This window comes from Lolium perenne, chromosome 4, assembly GCF_019359855.2.
Source record: "Lolium perenne isolate Kyuss_39 chromosome 4, Kyuss_2.0, whole genome shotgun sequence".
NCBI classification, from domain to species: Eukaryota; Viridiplantae; Streptophyta; class Magnoliopsida; order Poales; family Poaceae; genus Lolium; species Lolium perenne.
Window position 1 is genome coordinate 73,435,383 of NC_067247.2, and position 19,677 is coordinate 73,455,059.

The 19,677-nt window shown below is 42.0% G+C and overlaps 4 protein-coding genes across 4 annotated transcripts; 2 read left to right on the plus strand and 2 right to left on the minus strand.

Annotated features, from left to right (window-relative positions):
* Positions 1-1,337: 1,337 nt before the first annotated feature.
* On the plus strand, positions 1,338-7,250 carry LOC127293655 (nuclear poly(A) polymerase 1). Its single transcript, XM_051323299.2, has 12 exons — positions 1,338-1,778; positions 1,893-1,970; positions 2,060-2,167; positions 2,446-2,508; positions 2,586-2,747; positions 2,987-3,100; positions 3,188-3,250; positions 3,768-4,097; positions 4,658-4,822; positions 4,912-5,763; positions 6,573-6,640; positions 7,053-7,250. The coding sequence occupies exons 1-12, from the start codon at positions 1,677-1,679 to the stop codon at positions 7,093-7,095; spliced, it is 2,148 nt and encodes a 715-aa protein (XP_051179259.1). The 5' UTR covers positions 1,338-1,676; the 3' UTR covers positions 7,096-7,250.
* A 968-nt stretch (positions 7,251-8,218) lies between these two features.
* LOC127293654 (protein phosphatase inhibitor 2-like) lies at positions 8,219-11,317 on the minus strand. Its single transcript, XM_051323298.2, has 5 exons — positions 11,215-11,317; positions 10,265-10,355; positions 9,473-9,588; positions 9,210-9,377; positions 8,219-8,642 (listed from the first exon to the last, which is right to left on the minus strand). Exons 2-5 carry the CDS (start codon positions 10,267-10,269, stop codon positions 8,452-8,454), a joined length of 480 nt encoding a protein of 159 aa, XP_051179258.1. The 5' UTR covers positions 10,270-10,355; positions 11,215-11,317; the 3' UTR covers positions 8,219-8,451.
* Positions 11,318-12,327: 1,010 nt separating this feature from the next.
* LOC127293653 (cyclin-H1-1-like) lies at positions 12,328-16,091 on the minus strand. Its single transcript, XM_051323297.2, has 13 exons — positions 16,022-16,091; positions 15,831-15,881; positions 15,669-15,741; positions 15,330-15,448; positions 15,177-15,250; positions 14,776-14,896; positions 14,630-14,698; positions 14,478-14,519; positions 13,560-13,637; positions 13,279-13,337; positions 13,080-13,164; positions 12,560-12,633; positions 12,328-12,469 (listed from the first exon to the last, which is right to left on the minus strand). Exons 1-13 carry the CDS (start codon positions 16,079-16,081, stop codon positions 12,403-12,405), a joined length of 972 nt encoding a protein of 323 aa, XP_051179257.1. The 5' UTR covers positions 16,082-16,091; the 3' UTR covers positions 12,328-12,402.
* A 967-nt stretch (positions 16,092-17,058) lies between these two features.
* On the plus strand, positions 17,059-19,370 carry LOC127293652 (uncharacterized). The gene is made up of 4 exons (XM_051323296.2): positions 17,059-17,226; positions 17,306-17,477; positions 18,181-18,297; positions 18,921-19,370. The coding sequence occupies exons 1-4, from the start codon at positions 17,117-17,119 to the stop codon at positions 19,056-19,058; spliced, it is 537 nt and encodes a 178-aa protein (XP_051179256.1). The 5' UTR covers positions 17,059-17,116; the 3' UTR covers positions 19,059-19,370.
* Positions 19,371-19,677: the final 307 nt, after the last annotated feature.

The window sequence follows — 19,677 nt, forward strand, 5'->3', positions numbered from 1 at the left end:
GCATCTTTGGATAGCGGTCTATGTACTTTGTCGTAATGCCTTGATTAAATCACATAGTAATCATCGTTGATATGTATTGAATCTTTATTTGTCAATTGCTACTTTGTAATTTGTTCACCCAGCATGCTAGTTATCTTATTGGAGAGACACCACTAGTGAACTGTGGACCCCGGTCCATTCTTTTACATCTGAATACATTCTACTGCTTTTACTGTTCTTTGCAAACAAACACCATCTTCCACTCGATACGATTAATTCTTTGTTTTCAGCAAGCCGGTGAGATTGACAACCTCACTGTTATGTTGGCGCAAAGTACTTTGATTGTGTTGTGCAGGTTCCACGTTGGCGCCGGTTTCACTAGTGTTGCGCCGCACTACATTCCTCCACCAACAACCTTCACGTGCTTCTTGGCTCCTACTGGTTCGATAACCTTGGTTTCTTTCTGAGGGAAAACTTGCCGCTGTGCGGATCATACCTTCCTCTTGGGGTTCCCAACAGACGTGTACATCTACGCGCATCAATGCCCATATGGATGTTTATCTTATACATGTTAAAGTTTTTTTCTTCATATCTCATTGATAAATTGTTATTGTCCACAACAACTTAAAATAGAAAATAGTTAAGTGAATCCATGAACCTCGGTCACTTTTCTATCACTTTTATCTTTTTTTTTTAATTGTAATAACACTCCTAGCCCTCGAGTTGGTGGAAATTAGGCAGCGATGCCACTGGATATATCGCCTGTCAAACCGGCCCGCCACCCACGACCCCCTCCTTTCCGGATTCCTTTTCCTCACACCTCCTCTCCCGACTCCCCACATTGGCGCAGCGCAGCCCTAGGCTCGTCGCCCCGAACTATCTCCGGCGAAAATCGCCCATCGTCTCCGGCGTCCGCCCCGCAGCTTTCACCTGCGCCGCCGGGCCGGACCTCGCCGCCGCCGACGCGCTCCCTCGGAACCTACCCCGCCGCTCTCCGAAACAAGCCTGTACTCTGCTTTTATTTTTCCAATCAAGCAATACTATGTGCTATCCAAACTAGAAACGGACCCGGAATCCATGTGCTCGGCGGTTTCCTTTCCGCCGTCCCACCTTTATTTACCCTTCCTCTCTCCCGAATCCTGACCCACCCAAGCCCCAAACCCGACCGCCGTGCCCTAGAGCTGCCGCCGTGCCGCGGCGTACCGTCGGCCAGCCCCTTCGCCTCCAACGCGCGTCGCCGCCGTCGCCGTTTCCGCTCCACCTCATCGCCTCTCGACCCCGTCCGCAATCTCGGCGATTGGTTTTTTGGGGGTACGTACGAGTTTTCGGCATCGGTTAAATATCACTGAACTCCACCAATTTCCGTCGGCGCACCATCTAGATCCGCCCCGCAGGGAGCGAGGGTTCCGGAGAATCGAATTGTGGAGTCCAGCAGCCAGGCGCCGGTGAAGACAAGGACTCGGTCTGCTTCTGTTGTCTTGGGGCAGCGTCGATGTGTTAGTGTGTAGGCTCACTCACATTGATTCTGATTTCATCCTACTGCTGTAATATTTTTTTTTGTTTTTGGTTTTGTTCTGAACTCCACCCTGTAAGCTGGTATCTCCGGCATCCCCCTTTGCTTTATTATATAAAAGCTTGTTCAATCGACCGTTCGTCGAAAATATTAAATAAAAAATATAAAAAATAATTGAGGAGCCATGATGGCGAAGAACAATGCTGGTTATCTTGGCGTCTCCGAGCCAATATCACTAAGCGGGCCGACCGAGAAGGATCTCATTCAGACGGCCGAGGTCGAAAAGGTGCGTAGCCTGCGGTATACGTGTATCAGATAGATCAAGAATTTGCAATTTTTCTGTTGTTCCCATGTTGAATAAGTTTTGCTCATCTGTTGTTATTGGTGTTGATTGATTCAGTTCCTTGCTGACGCGGGCCTGTATGAGAGTCAAGACCAGGCCGTCTCGCGAGAAGAGGTCTTAGGCAAACTTGACCAGGTTCGAGAATGCTCTGTCGATTGTGCTTATATTTTGGATTATAATTTGGGTAGGCCGGTTTCAAGACGAGCTGTTGTTTGTCCTCGCAGACTGTGAAAGCTTGGATTAAGAAGGCCACTAGGGTGAGCGGTTACGGCGAGCAGTTTGTGCAAGAAGCAAATGCCAAGATCTTCACATTCGGTTCATACCGCCTTGGGGTACTCTGTTATGCCGTTTCTTGCGCACTTCTGTTTCTAAAGAAATACTTAATCGTCAGATGTTACTGTGTTTTAATGCTTTTTTTCCCTGTTCTCTATGTTCTTCTATCGAATTATATTAGCGCGTTAGTAATCATGCATACATCTTTGTAGAGTCTGATGGTTTTAGGTAGGTATACTGGTATGGATATATATGGTTGCCGCTTTTACGAGGTTTTCCATCTCTGTAACCTAAATTAACTGTTGTGATTCTTCTTAATTTGTTGCTTATTGCCCAGGTGCACGGTCCTGGCGCTGATATTGATACACTATGCGTTGGTCCAAGACATGCAACTCGAAATGTAAGAGGATCTGTTACTGAAATTCCAGTGGTATTTGCAGTCTTTACTGTGTCAAATGTGCATTTCATTTTATGCAGGACTACTTCTTCCGGTGTCTTCACGATATGCTAGCTGAGATGCCAGAAGTTTCTGAGTTACATCCGGTACCAGATGCTCATGTGCCTGTTCTGGGGTTCAAACTTTGTGGGGTGTCCATTGATCTTTTATATGCAAACCTTGCACATGTGGTGATTCCTGATGTAAGTTTGTTTTACAGCTTTGTTACTTCAATATTGCAGTATTGCATGCCGTATTTATCTTGGTACTAATTGTAATAAATGAGTAGAGAATGTAGCAGTATCCATCTGAAAATGAAAGACCATATAGATGGAGCTTAGCATTTTATTCCATAGTTTTATTTGGCTTGCGAATCATTTCATGACATGTTTTGATGATGTTTGATAGAGATTCCTAACCATGGTACATGATTCCTTTTCAGGATCTTGATCTTTCTCAGGACTCCATACTGCACAATGTTGACGAACAGGCTGTCCGTAGTTTAAATGGGTGTCGAGTTACTGATCAGATCTTACGATTGGTCCCAAATATTCCGGTATGTGTCCTTACGAATGCCTGTTTCTCAAGTAAACATGTTAATATTATTCTAGGGACTAAATCCCACTTCTTTTCTCAAATCCAGAGTTTCCGCACAACCTTAAGGTTCATGAGGTACTGGGGAAAGCGTCGTGGGGTGTACTCAAATGTATGCTTCTTCTTGCTGCAAGAGAATTCTTTAAACTATTATCATACATGCATGATCAGGGAAACACTGGGAGCTTTATGTGAGGAGACCAACAGAAGAAGAGAACATTTAGCTTCATTCTGAAAAAAGACATTAAGTTTCATTTGGTTTTAAGCAAAGGGTTGACACCAAATGTAACAATAGACTGCCTTATTTGTCTTCCATTTATCTGCCTATCATACTGTTTTGAGGTCAACTGTTCAAGTACTACTGTGGTAAAATGAGACAAAATATAAGGAAACGGGAGAACTAAAAAGCTTAACGTTTGCTTAAGCTGTTCACCGGTATTTGCAAAATACTGTTTGCACATAAAAACTGGTGAGGTGAATAAAACGAATTGCACCATGGGGAGCCCATAATATATAGCTATGCCCCATTGCAGGATTACATGTTTACATTATGATGCATACACATATCACTATCAATATTATGATCTATGAATATGAAATATATACTCATATATTGCTTGCTTGTCCAGGTTATAGGATTTTTGGGTGGCATAAATTGGGCAATTCTTGTTGCTCGAATATGTCAATTGTACCCAAATGCATCGCCCAGCATGTTGATATCTCGGTTTTTCAGAGTCTTCAGCCAGTGGAAGTGGCCCAACCCTGTTATACTTTGCCATATTGAGGAGGGTCCTCTTGGCCTCCCTGTTTGGGATCCAAGAAGAAACTTTAGAGATAGGGGCCATCAGATGCCTATAATTACACCCGCATATCCTTGTATGAATTCTAGCTATAACGTATCTAGTAGTACTAAGTATGTGATGATCCAAGAATTCACACGAGGATTTGAGATCTGCCAGGTACTTGTTATTTCAGAATGATTTTTATATCCTAACAGGAAATCATCAGCAAATCAAATCATTCATGCATTTAGGGCTGATATATATAATATACTCCCTCCGGCACGAAAAGGATGTCGCAGTTTTGTCCGTATTTAGACTAATCTGAGACATCCTTTTTGGGATGGAGGGAGTAATAGAGATCAAATGGTTATATGTGTAGTGTCTAGTAGTCGCAATATTGATCCTAAGCGCAAACTGTACTCCCCATTTCTGTACCTTAGGCTGCAAATGTTTCGATAGTTATTTTTTTTTGCGGGGGAGATAGTTATTATTAATGTAGTAGAGTTATGCAAATTCATTTTGTTGTAGAGTTATCTTTAATTATCTGATTAAAATATATAATGTATGTGATGCCTGTGTTTTCACTGTTAACTTAAACTATACATGAGCAGATTCTTGAGATTATGTGGCTTGTCTGTAGCAACTACTTTGTATTTATGTTTAGAACTTCAATTTTGAGTTCATTCTTATGGATGTCTTGCATCAGACTTTATTTAACCTTGATGTATAAACTGTAGGCAATAGATGAAAATAGAGCAACCTGGGATGATCTATTCGAGCCATATCCTTTTTTCGAATTATATAGAAATTATTTAGAGATTGGTATCACAGCGAGAAATGAAGATGACCTCAGGAATTGGAAAGGCTGGGTAGAGTCTCGTCTTCGCCAACTTGTACTGAAGGTGAATAACTTGGAATAAAACTTCCATTCTTATTAGTTTTAGTGTGCACTGTGCTGTCCTTTAATATGTGATTTTGGCTGCTGATGTAGTTTGAGCGATATACACATGAGATGCTCCTTGCGCATCCTCATCCCAGAGATTTCTCAGATGGATCCAGGCCGTTGCATAGCTTTTATTTTATGGGTCTTTGGAGAAAACAAACTGCCCAACCTCAAGAAGCTGAGCAATTTGACATCAGAGGAATCGTAAATGAGTTTAAGATTTCAGTTCTTGCTTATGTACATCGGAGAGAAGGAATGGATATTGAAGTCTCCCATGTAAAAAGAAAAGATATCCCCTTGTTTGTTTTTCCTGGTGGAGTACGTCCTCCACGTTCTTCCAGAACAGCAGGCAGGAACAGCCGTGCTGTTTCTAGGAATGATGTTACACCTGATCGTCATGTTGGAAATCCATTGGAGACTGAGAGTTGGAGTGATCCTCAGTCTGCTCAAGATGGTTCTGGTGGCTATCAAAGTACTTCGTTGTTGCCCTCTAATTTATCAAGTAGAGAAACCCAAAATATTTTGAACGGGCATTTGAATCTCCACACAGAAACTGTTGAGCATGAACATCCAGGGCGTTTTCTTGGAAGTCCACCTGCTCCTGGGGATAATGCTGTGGTGGATGTGGTTACACAACCTAACAGCATGCCATCTACTTCAAGCAATGGTGGTCCAGCAAATGGGTTGGGCATTTGTTTCAACAGTTCACAAAAGGAATCTGAGGGGATTCGTGTAAATAATCTTGTGAGTTCCCCTCCTGCTCCAGTTGATGAGCTGGTATCATATCAAGCTAAGCCTGACAATAAACATGGACCTCCTCATGGATCTGAGGGGCAAACATGCAACCTGAGCTCCCATGGTAATAATCATTTGAAGCGCAAGGCTGAGGACGAGCTGGAGGTATATTCTTTTTCTAACTCTTTTCATATGTATTTAGGATTTTTGTATGGCCTCGAGTCCTCGTTTTTCCTCTGCTCTTACTTAGAGTTGTAAGCTTGCATAGATGATAATTTACTGCTTTGCCTTCTGTTCCTCTTTCATGCGTAAATACATATGTTAGATTGTCAAAGAAACCCCTGTTGATTTACAACCACAGCACATACTTTGTCGTAATTATCTAGTTTGTAATGATATTTCAATGAATGACATTACACTATTGTTACATGTTCTGCCAATTTATTTCACAAGAGCCAGGACACAATGCATATTAAGTTTTCTGAAAATTCGATATGCTAGGACCATTTGATACACTAAAGAGCAATGTAGGAAAAGCAATAAAGGAACTCACAAATTGCGGTCTCTCTTCGGTCACCTGTTCACTGTGACGAATGCAACGATACCATTTACACATTTTCAATCCAGATATTTTTAGTACATACAAGTGGTCAAAGTTGTGCACCAAAGACCGTGCAAAAAATTTGTGCCTTATATTTTTGGACGGAAGGAGTAATTCCTTATCAGAACGTGGATAAAACAAATGCCTCAGTATATTAAAACAAATGCCAACCAGCATTTTATGATGGCTGGGTTATTTTGCATTCACTATGAATAATTTACTCATTCAACATCATTGATCGATAGAGCTACACCATGCCACCTTGTACAGATTCATTAGCTTATTATGTTTTATCTCTGAATGCGTATTGTGACTTGGCTTATTTGCTTGTATTTTAACATTAGTCATGATTTCCTTTTGTTTTTTATAACAGCCACTTGAGCTTGCTTGCCCGTCAGTTCGCGCTACTCCTGCATCGACTGTCCAAAGAAAGCCCCTCAGGTACCCCTGTACTACCTATATTTGGAAATAGATGACGTCATGGAAAGCATGCAGTCAAACTTTTCTAGACTCCTCTAGTTAATTAATATGCTAACATATGAAGTATTTAGATTGATCAAAGGAAAAGTAACAATCCGTTGGTAGTATGATTTGTCACGAAAAATGCTTCCATAATATGATTTATAAATGTATAACATATGCATTTGTGAAGTAAGTCAATCTAGTATCTTGGAAACTTTACTCATGTCTGTAATTTTCTTATATTGGTTAATTTACGATTGGTGGGATCAATATTTTGCATGGTCATTTTGCTCCATTTATCCAACGGATATTGGCAGTTCCTACTGTTCCTTGATTTTCCTGGTTGCTGTGAGATGTTACGCTGCTAATAATATTTCTTAATTTGTTGAAGGCTTCGATTGTCAACTTTGCCGCAACCAAAACAAGCTGAATGAAGCCCCCGAATCCAATACCAGGCCAAGAAGTGAAGATACAGAGGAGGATCGAACAACAAGATCTTTCGTTTTCTCATTTTATCATGTTCAAAATGTAAACATGCCGAATTGTGTACTGCAGAGAAAGTTAAAAGGAAAATGCTGTAATGTTGAGATATTTTTACCCCTGGCATTTGCATCTGCTAGCTCGAAATCTTCTCTTGTTTGACTGGTACTCGCTGTAATAACATATGTTTGGCAAATATTAAATTGTTTGGCAATAAATGCCAGCCTTGTGTATAAATTGAACTGATGAACTTGCCAGAACCAACTCTAGCTTCGGTGGCGTTGTTACACCTGGGTATGACGTTACTCACAAAAGCGTTTTGATGCCGTATGTGCCTCGTAAAATCCACAGAAGAGCGTCTGCCTTGGAGGTGTCGTGGACGCTAGTCTTTTGGTGGATGGATGTTCCTTGTTTTAGGTTATGTTAGTTACAATGTGATCCTCTCTGCCCTATATCTCTCTCAGTTGGTGTGCCTAGTGTCAACGAAGGGTGCGTGGAATTAGGTGTTGGTGTGCCTAGTGTCAGCGAAGGGCGTGTGGAACTAGGTGTCTTCTTTGGAGCCTTGGTAAATTCTACTATTATAATCTTTGCTCAGCTTCGATGATTGAGCTATGAGGATGACAACGCGCTTTCAGGTAGTCGTCGCTAGGTGTTTCAAGGACATATTCATTATTTTTTATTACTTTTAGAATTCCACTTGCCATCTCGTTGCTCCTTCCATGATAAGTGTCATTGTTTTAGCTTACTTTTAGTTAAATTTAAAACAAAACAATAATTATTATGGATCAGAGGGATATGTGATGTGTGAGTGCCTCTAGTCTTGGGTAGGCTTCTACTTGTACTTCTAGAAGAACAGGAGAACTTCTGTTTAATGCAAAATTGCAATACTAGAGTAGGCAGCTTTGACTTTCCTCACTTCCTGGTGACGTCTTTTTTCATTTGCCAAATGATATACCAGACCGTTTTGACATTAAATTCTTACAAGCACGTGGACTGTACAAGCAGGCCTCAATTTCCTTCTTTTTAAGCTGTTTCCAGTAAACCAGCTAATCGCAGAAACATTAATGCATGATCTCATGAAGAAAATTTGCTCAAGAGCTAATCACATAACTCAACTCCAGTATTATAAGAAGTGACCCATACAATTTCTTGCTTGTTGACTGAAAACATAAGTAGCTAGGCAACCACAACATCTCGAAACAAGGGGAGATGGGTACAGGTTCTTTGCGTGCAGAAAACTGTCTGATCTGATATGAAAAATAAGGATTCAGCAATACACACAGAGCAGGCACCAGCCGCACGCTCGTTGCTCATGCTTGAGGTGATGATGGTTTGCCCTTATCGCATGTCGCCTTCTCTCCAGCTGTCTTGTTTTGGGTGTTGTTTGCCCCTTCTTCGACCAGAGATCCAGAGCGCATTAGTTCCTTGACCTTGCGGAATTCATCATAGTGAGCACGGCGATGATCGTTAAAACTTACAGATCCTTTGTCACCTTCTGAGTCTGCATGAACACCAACAAATCACTTGTTCAAAATAGCGCCCTGGACTTCGGTTATAAGCTTATTATACCCAGTACCAGTATAGTATAATGATAAAATATATCTTAGAAAAGCACTATGAAAGCTTTAGATAAGCTAGGAAACTGAGAAAAGCTATATGAGTGGTCATTAGTTGGATCACTTATGGACTTCATTGCAGAAAGTTTGATACCATAACAGTCCCTGTACCATAACACGGAGTTACATAACTCAACTTGTAAAATAGATTGCACAGTGGCAAATGCTGATTTACTCTAGAAACTAACCATCAAACAAATAACACCTCATGTAGTAACAGCTATATATATTCTTGATTTGTCATCACAATCTTGAACTAACACATGGCATAACCTTTGAAGACTAATCATCCATGCAGTCACTCGAAAAACAACTTAGTTTTTTCACTATAAAGCAAGTGACAAAAATTTCTCTCGTTTAAATCGACTCAAATGGAGCAGAACAATGTAATAGAAAATTACTGTAAGCAGAATAACCACATCAAAATGGCAACTGAGCAAGAAGCTACCAACCATCATCGTGTTCCATGGCATCTGCATCATCATCTGAGGTTGCCCAATCATCATCCTTTGAATCATTTTTACTCGAAGAAGCCACACCATTTAAAGCAGTTAAAATAGCTTCAGCATTAACAGTCTCCTCTAGACACCTGTCGAAAGGGCGTGTTGGCGATAGTGACCCTAGACAGAAGTAGTGGAAGAAATGTTCAGCTCTTGCACATTATGAACAATAACGGTGGTCAGGTTAGATAAGATAAAGGTAACAAGATATATACCATCATCATCTATCATAGGGTGATAGGGTGTCTTGGGCTCAGTTATCTTCTGCCTCACTGGCTTGTTTGATTCAATCTCATACAGATTGTCCTCATTCCACTTCACACGATTAGAGCTGGAAACAAAAAAAAAGGTCAAACTATTGGAAGCCAAATAAAGCAACTTGAGTTCTAGCTCACACTTATGCAGTCAGTTCAATCGTTTCTTTACCTCTGTATCGTAGCACAGCAATTTGTGCCAAAAAACATGGTTTCATGTGTATATGCAAAACCATAAATAATGCAAATGGGTCTACAAAATCACATTCATTTTTTCAAAGTGCCACATCCCTGTAGATGTCACTAGCTAGTCAGTATCCTGTTTAAGCATGCAACAGAGCAATGATGTTTTCTAAGTCTTCATAGTACCATCACATGCAAGAGCGAAATTGGGAATTTTGTATCCCCCTTAGAGAGATAGCTCTACAGTTTACCATTTAATGTAAACTGGGATAGCTGGGGTAAACCAGTTTTAGTTTACCACGTGATGCTGCAACTAAAAAATGAATTATATATTCCTCAGCACTTATCAAACACATTCACTGATCACTTGTTTACAAGATGATACACAAAAATGAGATTATGCTCTATCGTTGTGCTAGTCCAGAGATAATATTTGAAACAAGTCCAGTCAAGTAATGTAGTAACTAAAGAGTCTGAAACCGAATAGATAAACCACACATATCTGAATAAGTCAGTATGCACGTTCAAACAGGTTTTTATTGATTCAAAGGATGAACTAAGACTACTAACCTCATGCTTTAAGATTGCTGCACAATTTTGACAAAGCAACTCTGTTGAATGCTTGAGGCCAGATAACAGCACACCACCTCTTTTAGCTTTCCTGCAGAAAGAAAACTTTCAGACAGTCAGAGTAAGCCAGATAACGGAGCATGTGTACCATCTATTTAACTGAATCATACTTCTTATATTAAAAATACACAAAACGTGACACGGTAATAAGCAACTTTGCTACATGACAGTGTAAAATGAGAGCAAATGTGCTTGACACGGAAATGGCGGCCATCGGTTACAGCTACTGTACTAATATTGTGATGGCCAGCAAGAGGTCTGCACAAACTGCCTAAGTTAATTTGCCTTTCATCCTCCTAGCACAGCTGCTGAAGAACAAGCAGTCTTCGCTCGGCGTCGCACCAGCACACATTGCTGCACAATTGCTCTCCGCTGGCTTGTCGCCTTGCCTTCCTACAAGCAGCGCTCGCCGAAGGCCAAACATGAAACCGCCAGGCATGATGATGTTCAATAAAGGCAGTCTTACTTCGCTGCTGGGCGCACTCCGATCTGGCTCGATGCCATCCATGCCGGGCCGTGTAGGTATGTTAAGATTACTACTAGAGCGAGGTGAGGCTAAATCAGAGGATTCGTACTGTGGCGGTGAGCAATTACGGAAGGGCAACACAATCCCCTGAAAATAATAATAGGGTAAGTGTACTACTACAACAACAATCGCTCAGTGTGTTGTGGCCGACGACCATCATTCTGGAGCGGCAGACCCCATGATTCTGTACACTTAATAACGGAGATATTACCAAAATTAAAACTGTAAAAACGGAAGATCATCATCTACACGTCGTGCGAAAGCATGCCATAGCAGGGGCGGATCTGGAAGGCGTGCCAAAACCCGTAGAAAGGGTTGCTTTGGGTTTAACTAACTAATCGTCCATCGATGACCAGAGAAATACCTCGAAAATGGATGTCCGGGACTGCGGGCGGAGCGGAGATGAGGTGGAACGGCGAGCCCGGCGAGCGCGCGTGGGAGGCGGGAGGGTTGGTTGGGGAGCGGGGCGGGCGTCGGCGATGGCGCGGAGCTAGGGCACGGCGGCGGCGGCGGTGGACTTGGGAGAGATTCTAGCGCCGCATCGGACCGGATTGGGGAGAAGAGGAAAGGGCACGGGATGGTGGCGGAGAGAAAAATCGCTACGGAGAGAGGGACTTTTTGACGTGCGGAGAGAGCGATTTTGACCAGGCAGAAAAAATCAGATGGGGATTTTGACTTGAGATGCTGATTAGAGATTTGATTTTGTATATACTCCCTCCATAGATAAGCTTGCGACATGTAAATTAGTTTCTGCAAACAAGACGATATGTTTCTGCAAACGTGCACATCTGTCTGAGACGCCACGGTAAAAAAAAAGTTTCGGTCTCTTTCAGAACAGAGTGATTCTCAACCAATACTTTCAGAATAATGTGATGCTCAACAAAGAAAAGTAAAACGTCGAGGCAGATTGTCTTGATTGTCAGCAAACTGATGGCCAGAAATGCAAACGAAAAAAAGCCCAAATGAAGATTAACTCTAGCAACTTTACTTGACACAGCCAGGCAGTTCTGTATCATTCCTGAATATAACAAAGTAGCATCCAAGGTTGTACATCAATATAGCATCCAATGATGTCTCTCCCCATGTCTCTTCGCAAAACAAAAAAGATGTCTCTCCCATCCCATGTACCAATGAATAACGTACATCAATATACCATCCAATGTTTGACACCTCAGGTTTCTCTCCAGCCGCAACGAACAATTAAGTTACTCCAATAAAATCATGAAGTTATTACAGAACACATAGAGCCCGTTGGCACTGAACCTGCAAAATGCCTAGAAGGCCACAGTAAGCTGCCTCGTCTCTAAATTGCTTGTCCTTGACCAAGGCCTAAGCTGGTTAGGAGATCAACTCAGCATCGCTGATGCAATGGCTCGAGAAGTCGGAGTCGAAGTCTGGTCATCAACCGGAGAGCCTGAGTAGACTAAGATACTCCTATCATAACTTGGTCGCAGGATAAAGCTAAACGCATGACAACGGTGCAGTACAAGTCCTTACCACCGCATTTTCCAGAACTGGTTCTCACACAGCACAGCTGCCCTTACAAAGGTACTTACTGCCGGGCATCACCAGCAGTCCTTTTTGATTTGTGCTTCGGCTTCTTTTCTTTCTTCTTGTGCCTATACAAATTTCCATATACCAGGGCATGAGTACACAAGGGTAACAGTAATGGAGGACATGCAGGCTTGTAAAGAGATGCGAGGGCTTACTCATCCAAGCAATGTCTCAGCTTGCGATCAGCATGTTTCATGTCTTCTTGAGTAAGTATTTGAAGCCGGTCAACCTGCAGAAATACGCAAAGAGTACAGCACATTGATGATTAGATGTCGGAAAATCCATCAATCTAACAGCTCTGGGTGTTACAGAATGTGGGGTAACCCTCTGATGTATAAAAGTAGACCCTCATCAAGTATCATCCGCATGCAAACTGTCACATATGTATAAAAATAAACCCTCAAGCATCATCCATGATGTCTATGCGATCGAAGATGCAAGCAAACAAGAACGGATGGTACTCTCTGTCAGGTCAATAGATAACCAATACCCTCTGGAACAGTCACATATGTTAAACAAAGCACGGAAGCACCACCTTATCTAATCCTTTTCTGCTAAAACTACATGTTTGTGCAGACCGGTGAAATGAAACACGCAGTTAAAGAACAATTCTTGGTGGGAGTTCACATAATTATGCCAAACTGTATTTGTACCAAGCCAGGTAAAAGTCCTCACCAAGTAATTAATCGTATTCATTATCTGAACAAACTGTTCGACTGGACAATCAAGGCGTTGCCTTGAAAAAACACTTTCCAAGTATCTGCAAACAATCAATGAATTTAGCAAGATCAACAATGAATAAATGGAAAATCGAACATCATGAAACACAAAGTTCCTACATGCTAAGGATAAACATTGATAAGAAGCTTATGACCTTTCAAAATCGAGGACCTTGAGTGCGTCATTGGACTTGTACAGAGCAGCCAATGCCAACTGTAAAAATAGGAACACTATTTAATCAGGTCATATAAGATATGGGTAGAAACTGAGGTTTGAACACGTCAAGCTTGACACATAGGATAAAGCTTTCTTAATTAGACACAAATTAACCAAGTAATTTATGAAAATGGCAGTGTTGTAGCAGTTTTTTTTTAATATTTTAGACAAAAACAGATTAACTGAAGATTATCTATATTATTGATAGCTCAAGATTACCTGTCCAGGAGTATAGAGAAGAGGTGCGTCGGTCAACATCATTCTGTCAACATGAGAATTCGCAGTTTGGTACAAATCCTACAATACAAGCATCTGATGCATAAGCAGGGCAGCCATACAACTTTTGCATGTTTTTTTTTAACTTCCAACTTGCATTTTTGTTATTTGTACTATCTATCTTTCGTTCCATATAAGGAACAAGCTGAAAGAGCATTTTTTTTACATCGAGCCAAATTTCCACATTAGGACTATTTTCCATGTAATGGATGGTTGAATTATTGTTTGAGCAAGTGACACAAAAAAGTTACAATATTTATTTGCCTCTTAGCCTATGTGGCTAATTAACTAGTCGTAATACTTATATGATGTATCTTACTGTCGACTAGAAACAAGTGATAAAAGTTAATGTTCAACACAAGCCAGTGTGAGGTAGAAAAATTGATAGACTTTTATGTTTTCGGCATCCTTTTGCCGATGCAATCCCAAATCAATTCTGACACCAACTCAATTTTCACAGCTAACATTCATCTGTTATCCAAACAAAGGGGATCCAGAGGTTGTAGATAAAATAATTCAATCTTTTCCTTATTCTTATATGACAGTATTTAAAAAATGATCCTCAGAAGTTAATGCTACGATCTTGATACTAGCAATTAGTAAAACCATTAGTGTACTCAATTGCCTTCACCTACAAGTTTCAGGGTTAACCAAACCAGACATTCCTCATTAAATCATATTATTTCTCAATGATTAGGATTGCATATAATGTGTAACTGCCATTCATAGCATACTAGGGTGGAAAGATTAAGTAAAATATAGAACATATTTTTCCTACACATGTAGTAAAGGGTAACACAGTAAACATTTAATTATTGTGCTCTTGAACAGTATGGCAAAAGGGTCAAAGAAATGTATGACCTTCAACCGTTGGTGTGCACCATTCCCTGCCCTACAAAAATCCTTTGTAGGAAGGAAAAAAAGACTGGCATTAGCCAAAGGAGCCATACGACAAGCTCAAATATGATGAATTTATAATGCTGACTATCATGAAATGTTCACACGGAACTTACATCCATGTCATCAATAAACCCTTCGATAGATCGATATGGAGCAAAAACGATCAGATCAAAATCTAAAGACTGGAAGAAACGAAGAAAATTAGTGTCACATTCTGTTTGCTTGGAAACGCTAAAAACTCGATATGGAAATGGCTTACTTTCAGAACAATCATTTCGTTATTTAGAATAATCTGGTGGTCCTGGTTAATCCCTTTGCCAAGTTCCTCAGCAGAAACATGATTTTCTTCCACTTTGCAAGAAGAATATACACAAGTTAACCTGTCAAATTAAAATCGATTAACTTGGTCCCTGGCAACATACTAACAGGGTAAGGAAAGACATTGACTGATAGGGATATAAGACACTACAAACACCCACACTTCTATCTTCAATTAGAACACATAAATCATCGCCTTGAATAGATGTATAAATGGTTCCATTTGTTTGCATGGTTTTTTAGTTATGTTTGAGAGACAAATAATCTCAGCTGAGTATTTGATACACCAGGATCTTGTCTATTCTGAACCACAAAACTATTCATTCTACCAATGTTGCTTACATAATATGCTTTGGGTGATGCTCCATTACAGACCACTGTAGGTAGAATCTCTTGAAATATATTATTGCTGTAGCCTGCAAGGCAATAACTGACAGTTAGCACATGATCATTAAGCTAACAACGACACTGTATACTGAAAGAGGAGTGCTTAACCTGAATTTTGTGGGGGAACTTGAATGCTTTACACACTTCTTGAATCTTCTGCTCGTAAAATCTCCGCATCATTTGCTCCTCTTCGCAGGATAGAGGCTTCACACTCGAGCTCCCGACAACTGAATTCAAAACAGTGATTTAGCATTTTTACATCCAAATGCGAACACTTCGCACAAACTTACATTGCAATGAACATTGGCCAAGCGCAAGCATAAGTATGAACAAGTATGAAAGAACAAAACTTTGAACTGAAAGTAGCACAAACACAATATTGCTTTCGATGCTCATGTGTACCAATCAAAACTTAATAGGCAGCAGAAACCATCGAATGTCACGTACCATGATCGGGCGCAGGTTCCGGGTTCGATATCGACCCGTCGACAGGGTCCACCTTCAACCGCGTCGTTCCATACTTCACAAAGAAAATTAAAGGAAAAATGAGCAGCCATTACTCATCTATAAACAAGTGAACTGAATGCAATGACGGCAGGAGAACCCAACCTGCGCGAGGGTCTCGGCGGAACGCCGGTTCACCCCCGTCCACTTATCTATCTGCAAGCATAATTATTACAGGCATCAGCATCATACCATGGGCAGGAGTCAGTAGGCTATAGGTTAGCCGTCCCAGGATGGCCAAAGCAACCCTGGGGCACCGAGCGCAGAAACAGAAACAATGGATCGGGAAGGGTCACCAGGTCTTGAGGCTGGAAGATCCACCGCTCCCGGTGCGTGGAGGTCTGGAAATCCGACATCTTCGCGGCTCCTACCCAGTGGCGGATCTAGGAGTTTGAAGCAGGGTGGTCCACGTTAATAAAAAAAATTAAACACACATAGGACAATGTCAGCATACTAACATATAATTTAACACTAACCTTATTGTCTTACAAACATATAATAATACATGGTTAAATGTAAATTTTACATAAAAATTGGCCTACATACTTTCGAAAGCTCAAAGAAGACTACTTTTTTATGGGGCTTGGTCCTCTTCATTCTTAAAAAAATTCGACAACGAAAGTGTTTCAATCTATTTTAATAATTGGCTGCAATACATTTGACATCGATCCTAAAGAATCAATCATTCCTAACTTGCAAATAATTTGTAAAATGTCTACAATTTTGAGTTGCCAAAGCAGAAGAGCAAAACTGCACAAGCCAGAAGGTACCTAATTCGTGGGACAGTGGGGGTGGGGCGCTGCCGGCCGGCCGGACCGCCGGAGACGTGCAGCGCGAACGCCGGCCTTCTTCTCTGTCGGCTGCCGCTAGGGTTCGGGGGGACCGGGGAAGGGAAGGGGAGGCGCTGGGCGGCGAGGACCTGCAAGGTTCGGGGGCGGGAGGAAGATCGGTGGCCGGAGGTGGCGTGCCGGGAATGAGGTGGCGCGATACTACGGCGTCCTTCGGGCGGGCGCGGGCGCGAGCGCGGTGGCGGCAGCGGCAGCCGGCCGTCGGGAAGCAGGAAGAAGGGGTTTCGACTTTCGAGTGGCGCCGGTTGGGGAACAGAACGCCACGGAGCTCCTCCGGTCCGGTGATATCGAGCTAGAGTCGGTTCGTGGGCCTCACCGGCCTGGATCATGAAAATCCGGCCCGCTCTACGCGTGTGAACCGGCCTAGTAGTAGACCGGGCCGAGATGGGCCTGGTTCTCGGATCTTTTCACCGTCCACGCGCTTTGATCTCGTCGGCATATCCATATTCTTACCTGCTCCAGCCGGTCGCCGTTGGACCGGCGACAAATCCCTCCAAGAGCCGCCGGCGTGTGACCGCCGCCGCCGCAGCAGCAGCAGCCAGGATGGGCGACGAGCGAGTGAAGGCGGAGGCGCTGCAGATCCTGGGCCTCTTCCAGGTGCTCCCGCGCCTCGTCGTCTTCGACCTCGACTACACCCTATGGCCCTTCTACTGGTCCGTGTGCTCGCCCCCCTCCTCTCCATTACTAGGATGGTAACTCACCATGGTCGACTGCCTTTTTCTCGTTCCTCAGCGAGTGCCGCTCCAAGAGGGAGTCGCCGAGCCTGTTCCGGCACGCCAAGGGCATCATGTGCGCGCTCAAGGAGAAGGGGGTCGACATGGCCATTGCGTCTCGCTCGCCCACCCCCGACATCGCCAGGGTGTTTATCGACAAGCTGGACCTCCAGCCCATGTTCGTCGCGCAGGTAAAGCTCGTCTCGCCGCTGGTTTTCATACAGGCTGGAGGCTGCACTTTACCTTGCTCTCAACTCCATGCTTGCCTCGACGCACCAGAATTTGCTTTGTTAGCAATCGGCCTTGGGATGTAAGTAGCTAGAAATTTTGATGTAAATGCACCATGATTGTTAGCAATTGGATTTCGTACAAACTAAAATTGGAGTAAAGGACGTACTACTTTACAGGGAAATGTTTTTCTTCTTTTAGCTTGATCACATACAGCTTTTCTTTCTTCAGTTTGACCGGACAAAAATAACGAAAACATTAGGCTGACCGGAAGCAGAATCAAGAATGCGTGAAGAGGATTTTTTTCTAGTATTAAATCTAAGTTTAGTGCAGAACACACATATCATTGATCCACTGGAAGTCTCACATGATATAGATTGTTATTGGGATAATTGCCCACATGCCCAGTTTTACTGATTGAGAAAATTGGGAACAGGCATTTTACATATTTTTTCCCTTTAATCTGATTACCGCAAACTCAAGGACGTGTCAAGAGGATTTTGTTGTTCATATTAACTTTAGTACACAGTTGAAAAAAGAAACACGTCCCATTAGTATAGTAGAAGAGCATTCTGTATTCTATATAAAGGTGCAAACATGTGCGAGTATGCATGGTACAAAGGAAAACATGATGTATCGCTTACTCTTGGCCATTGTTGTATGAAGGAAATATTCTCCAGCTGGACTCACAAGACAGAGCATTTCCAAAAGATCCAGAGAAAAACTGGGGTTCCGTATAAGTCTATGCTCTTCTTTGACGACGAGGACAGAAATATTGAAACGGTAATGTGCTAATTCTGTCTGCAGTTACTTTATCCAAAACAAATATCCATGATGTTGAATATTTTGGTTTAGAATTTTCACTGTCTAGTCTCCAGTTGAGTGTTTATTCAACATGCCAGGGTTATCATCAGCTTTTTGGGGGAATATCTTTTATTGAGCACACATAATATTCTTGAAATTGCCATTCCATCAATATGTTGATTAAATATTTGTTATAAGCTTCGGAAGTTTCGATTACGTTTGTTTCGGGCTCTTCAGAGCTGAAAGTTATTTGATAAGCTAGCTTAGTGTGGTTTAGTATTTGCTTTCTACTTCCGAATTTTCAATTTATGCGGGTATCTAGTGGGAAGTATGCTTCAAAAGAAGTCCATGATCTGGCTTCAAGATTACATAACCATTTAAGCTGGAAATATGTTGTTTCATGTTTTCAAGGAACAAATCCTTTTAGATTTATCCCACACCAGATTTTTGAGACTTCTTTGGCTTTCTGTTTCTAGCTGATGGTTTTATTCTTGATGGTGTGTGATATTGCAGTCAGTGATTACGCACATGTGAATTCTTTTATACAAACATTCATGTGTCTGACTGATTTTAACGACTAATATCTTCTTCCCTTGCTTCAGATATCAAAAATGGGGGTTACATGTGTTCTGGTAGACAATGGAGTAAACCTTGACATGTTTAAGTTGGGCCTTAGTAACTTCGCTACCACTGCTACCACTGTCGCTGATGCTGCTGCTGCTGCACCACAAGACAAGTAGCCTTATTGTAAGTAGAAACAACAGACGATAGACTTATGGCTTGCTAATACTTGTGGAAAAGAAACTTGTATTTGTTGTGATTGATTGCCTTGCTCATGAGTAGTAGAGTAAGGATGACTTGGAAAGTGTGGAAGTGCATAAACTATTCTTCATGGTAGTTTGGTTCCTTGTTACAGGAGATAAATTTGGAACCATTGGACTGGCAGTGCTACAGATAGTTGGCCTTGGCCAACTTATGGTGTATGTTTGCGAATTGCTACATTTGGAATGTATTGCTCTTCAGTGTTGTTTCTAAGGCTTGAAGCAACAACAGTCTGCACCTTTTGTATCTTGTATGTCATATAGCTGTTCTGGTTGCCGTCGTCAGTGCATTGTGTTTCATGGGGGGTGCGAATGAAGCGGGTGTTTTTCCGCCAATTTGGATATGGAAGGAGGAATGAATGTCCACCACTCCGGAAGTATCAGTGTTCGACCTTGACTCGGATAAAGAAATGTAGAAGGACACCGCAATGCGACCTAGTCGTCGCCTGGTTGCTCTGATCATCTAAATCCTAGGGGGATGAGCACTTATTACTCATCCGGCACCGGTTAGCCGTCATCGATTTTTGTGTTGCACCTG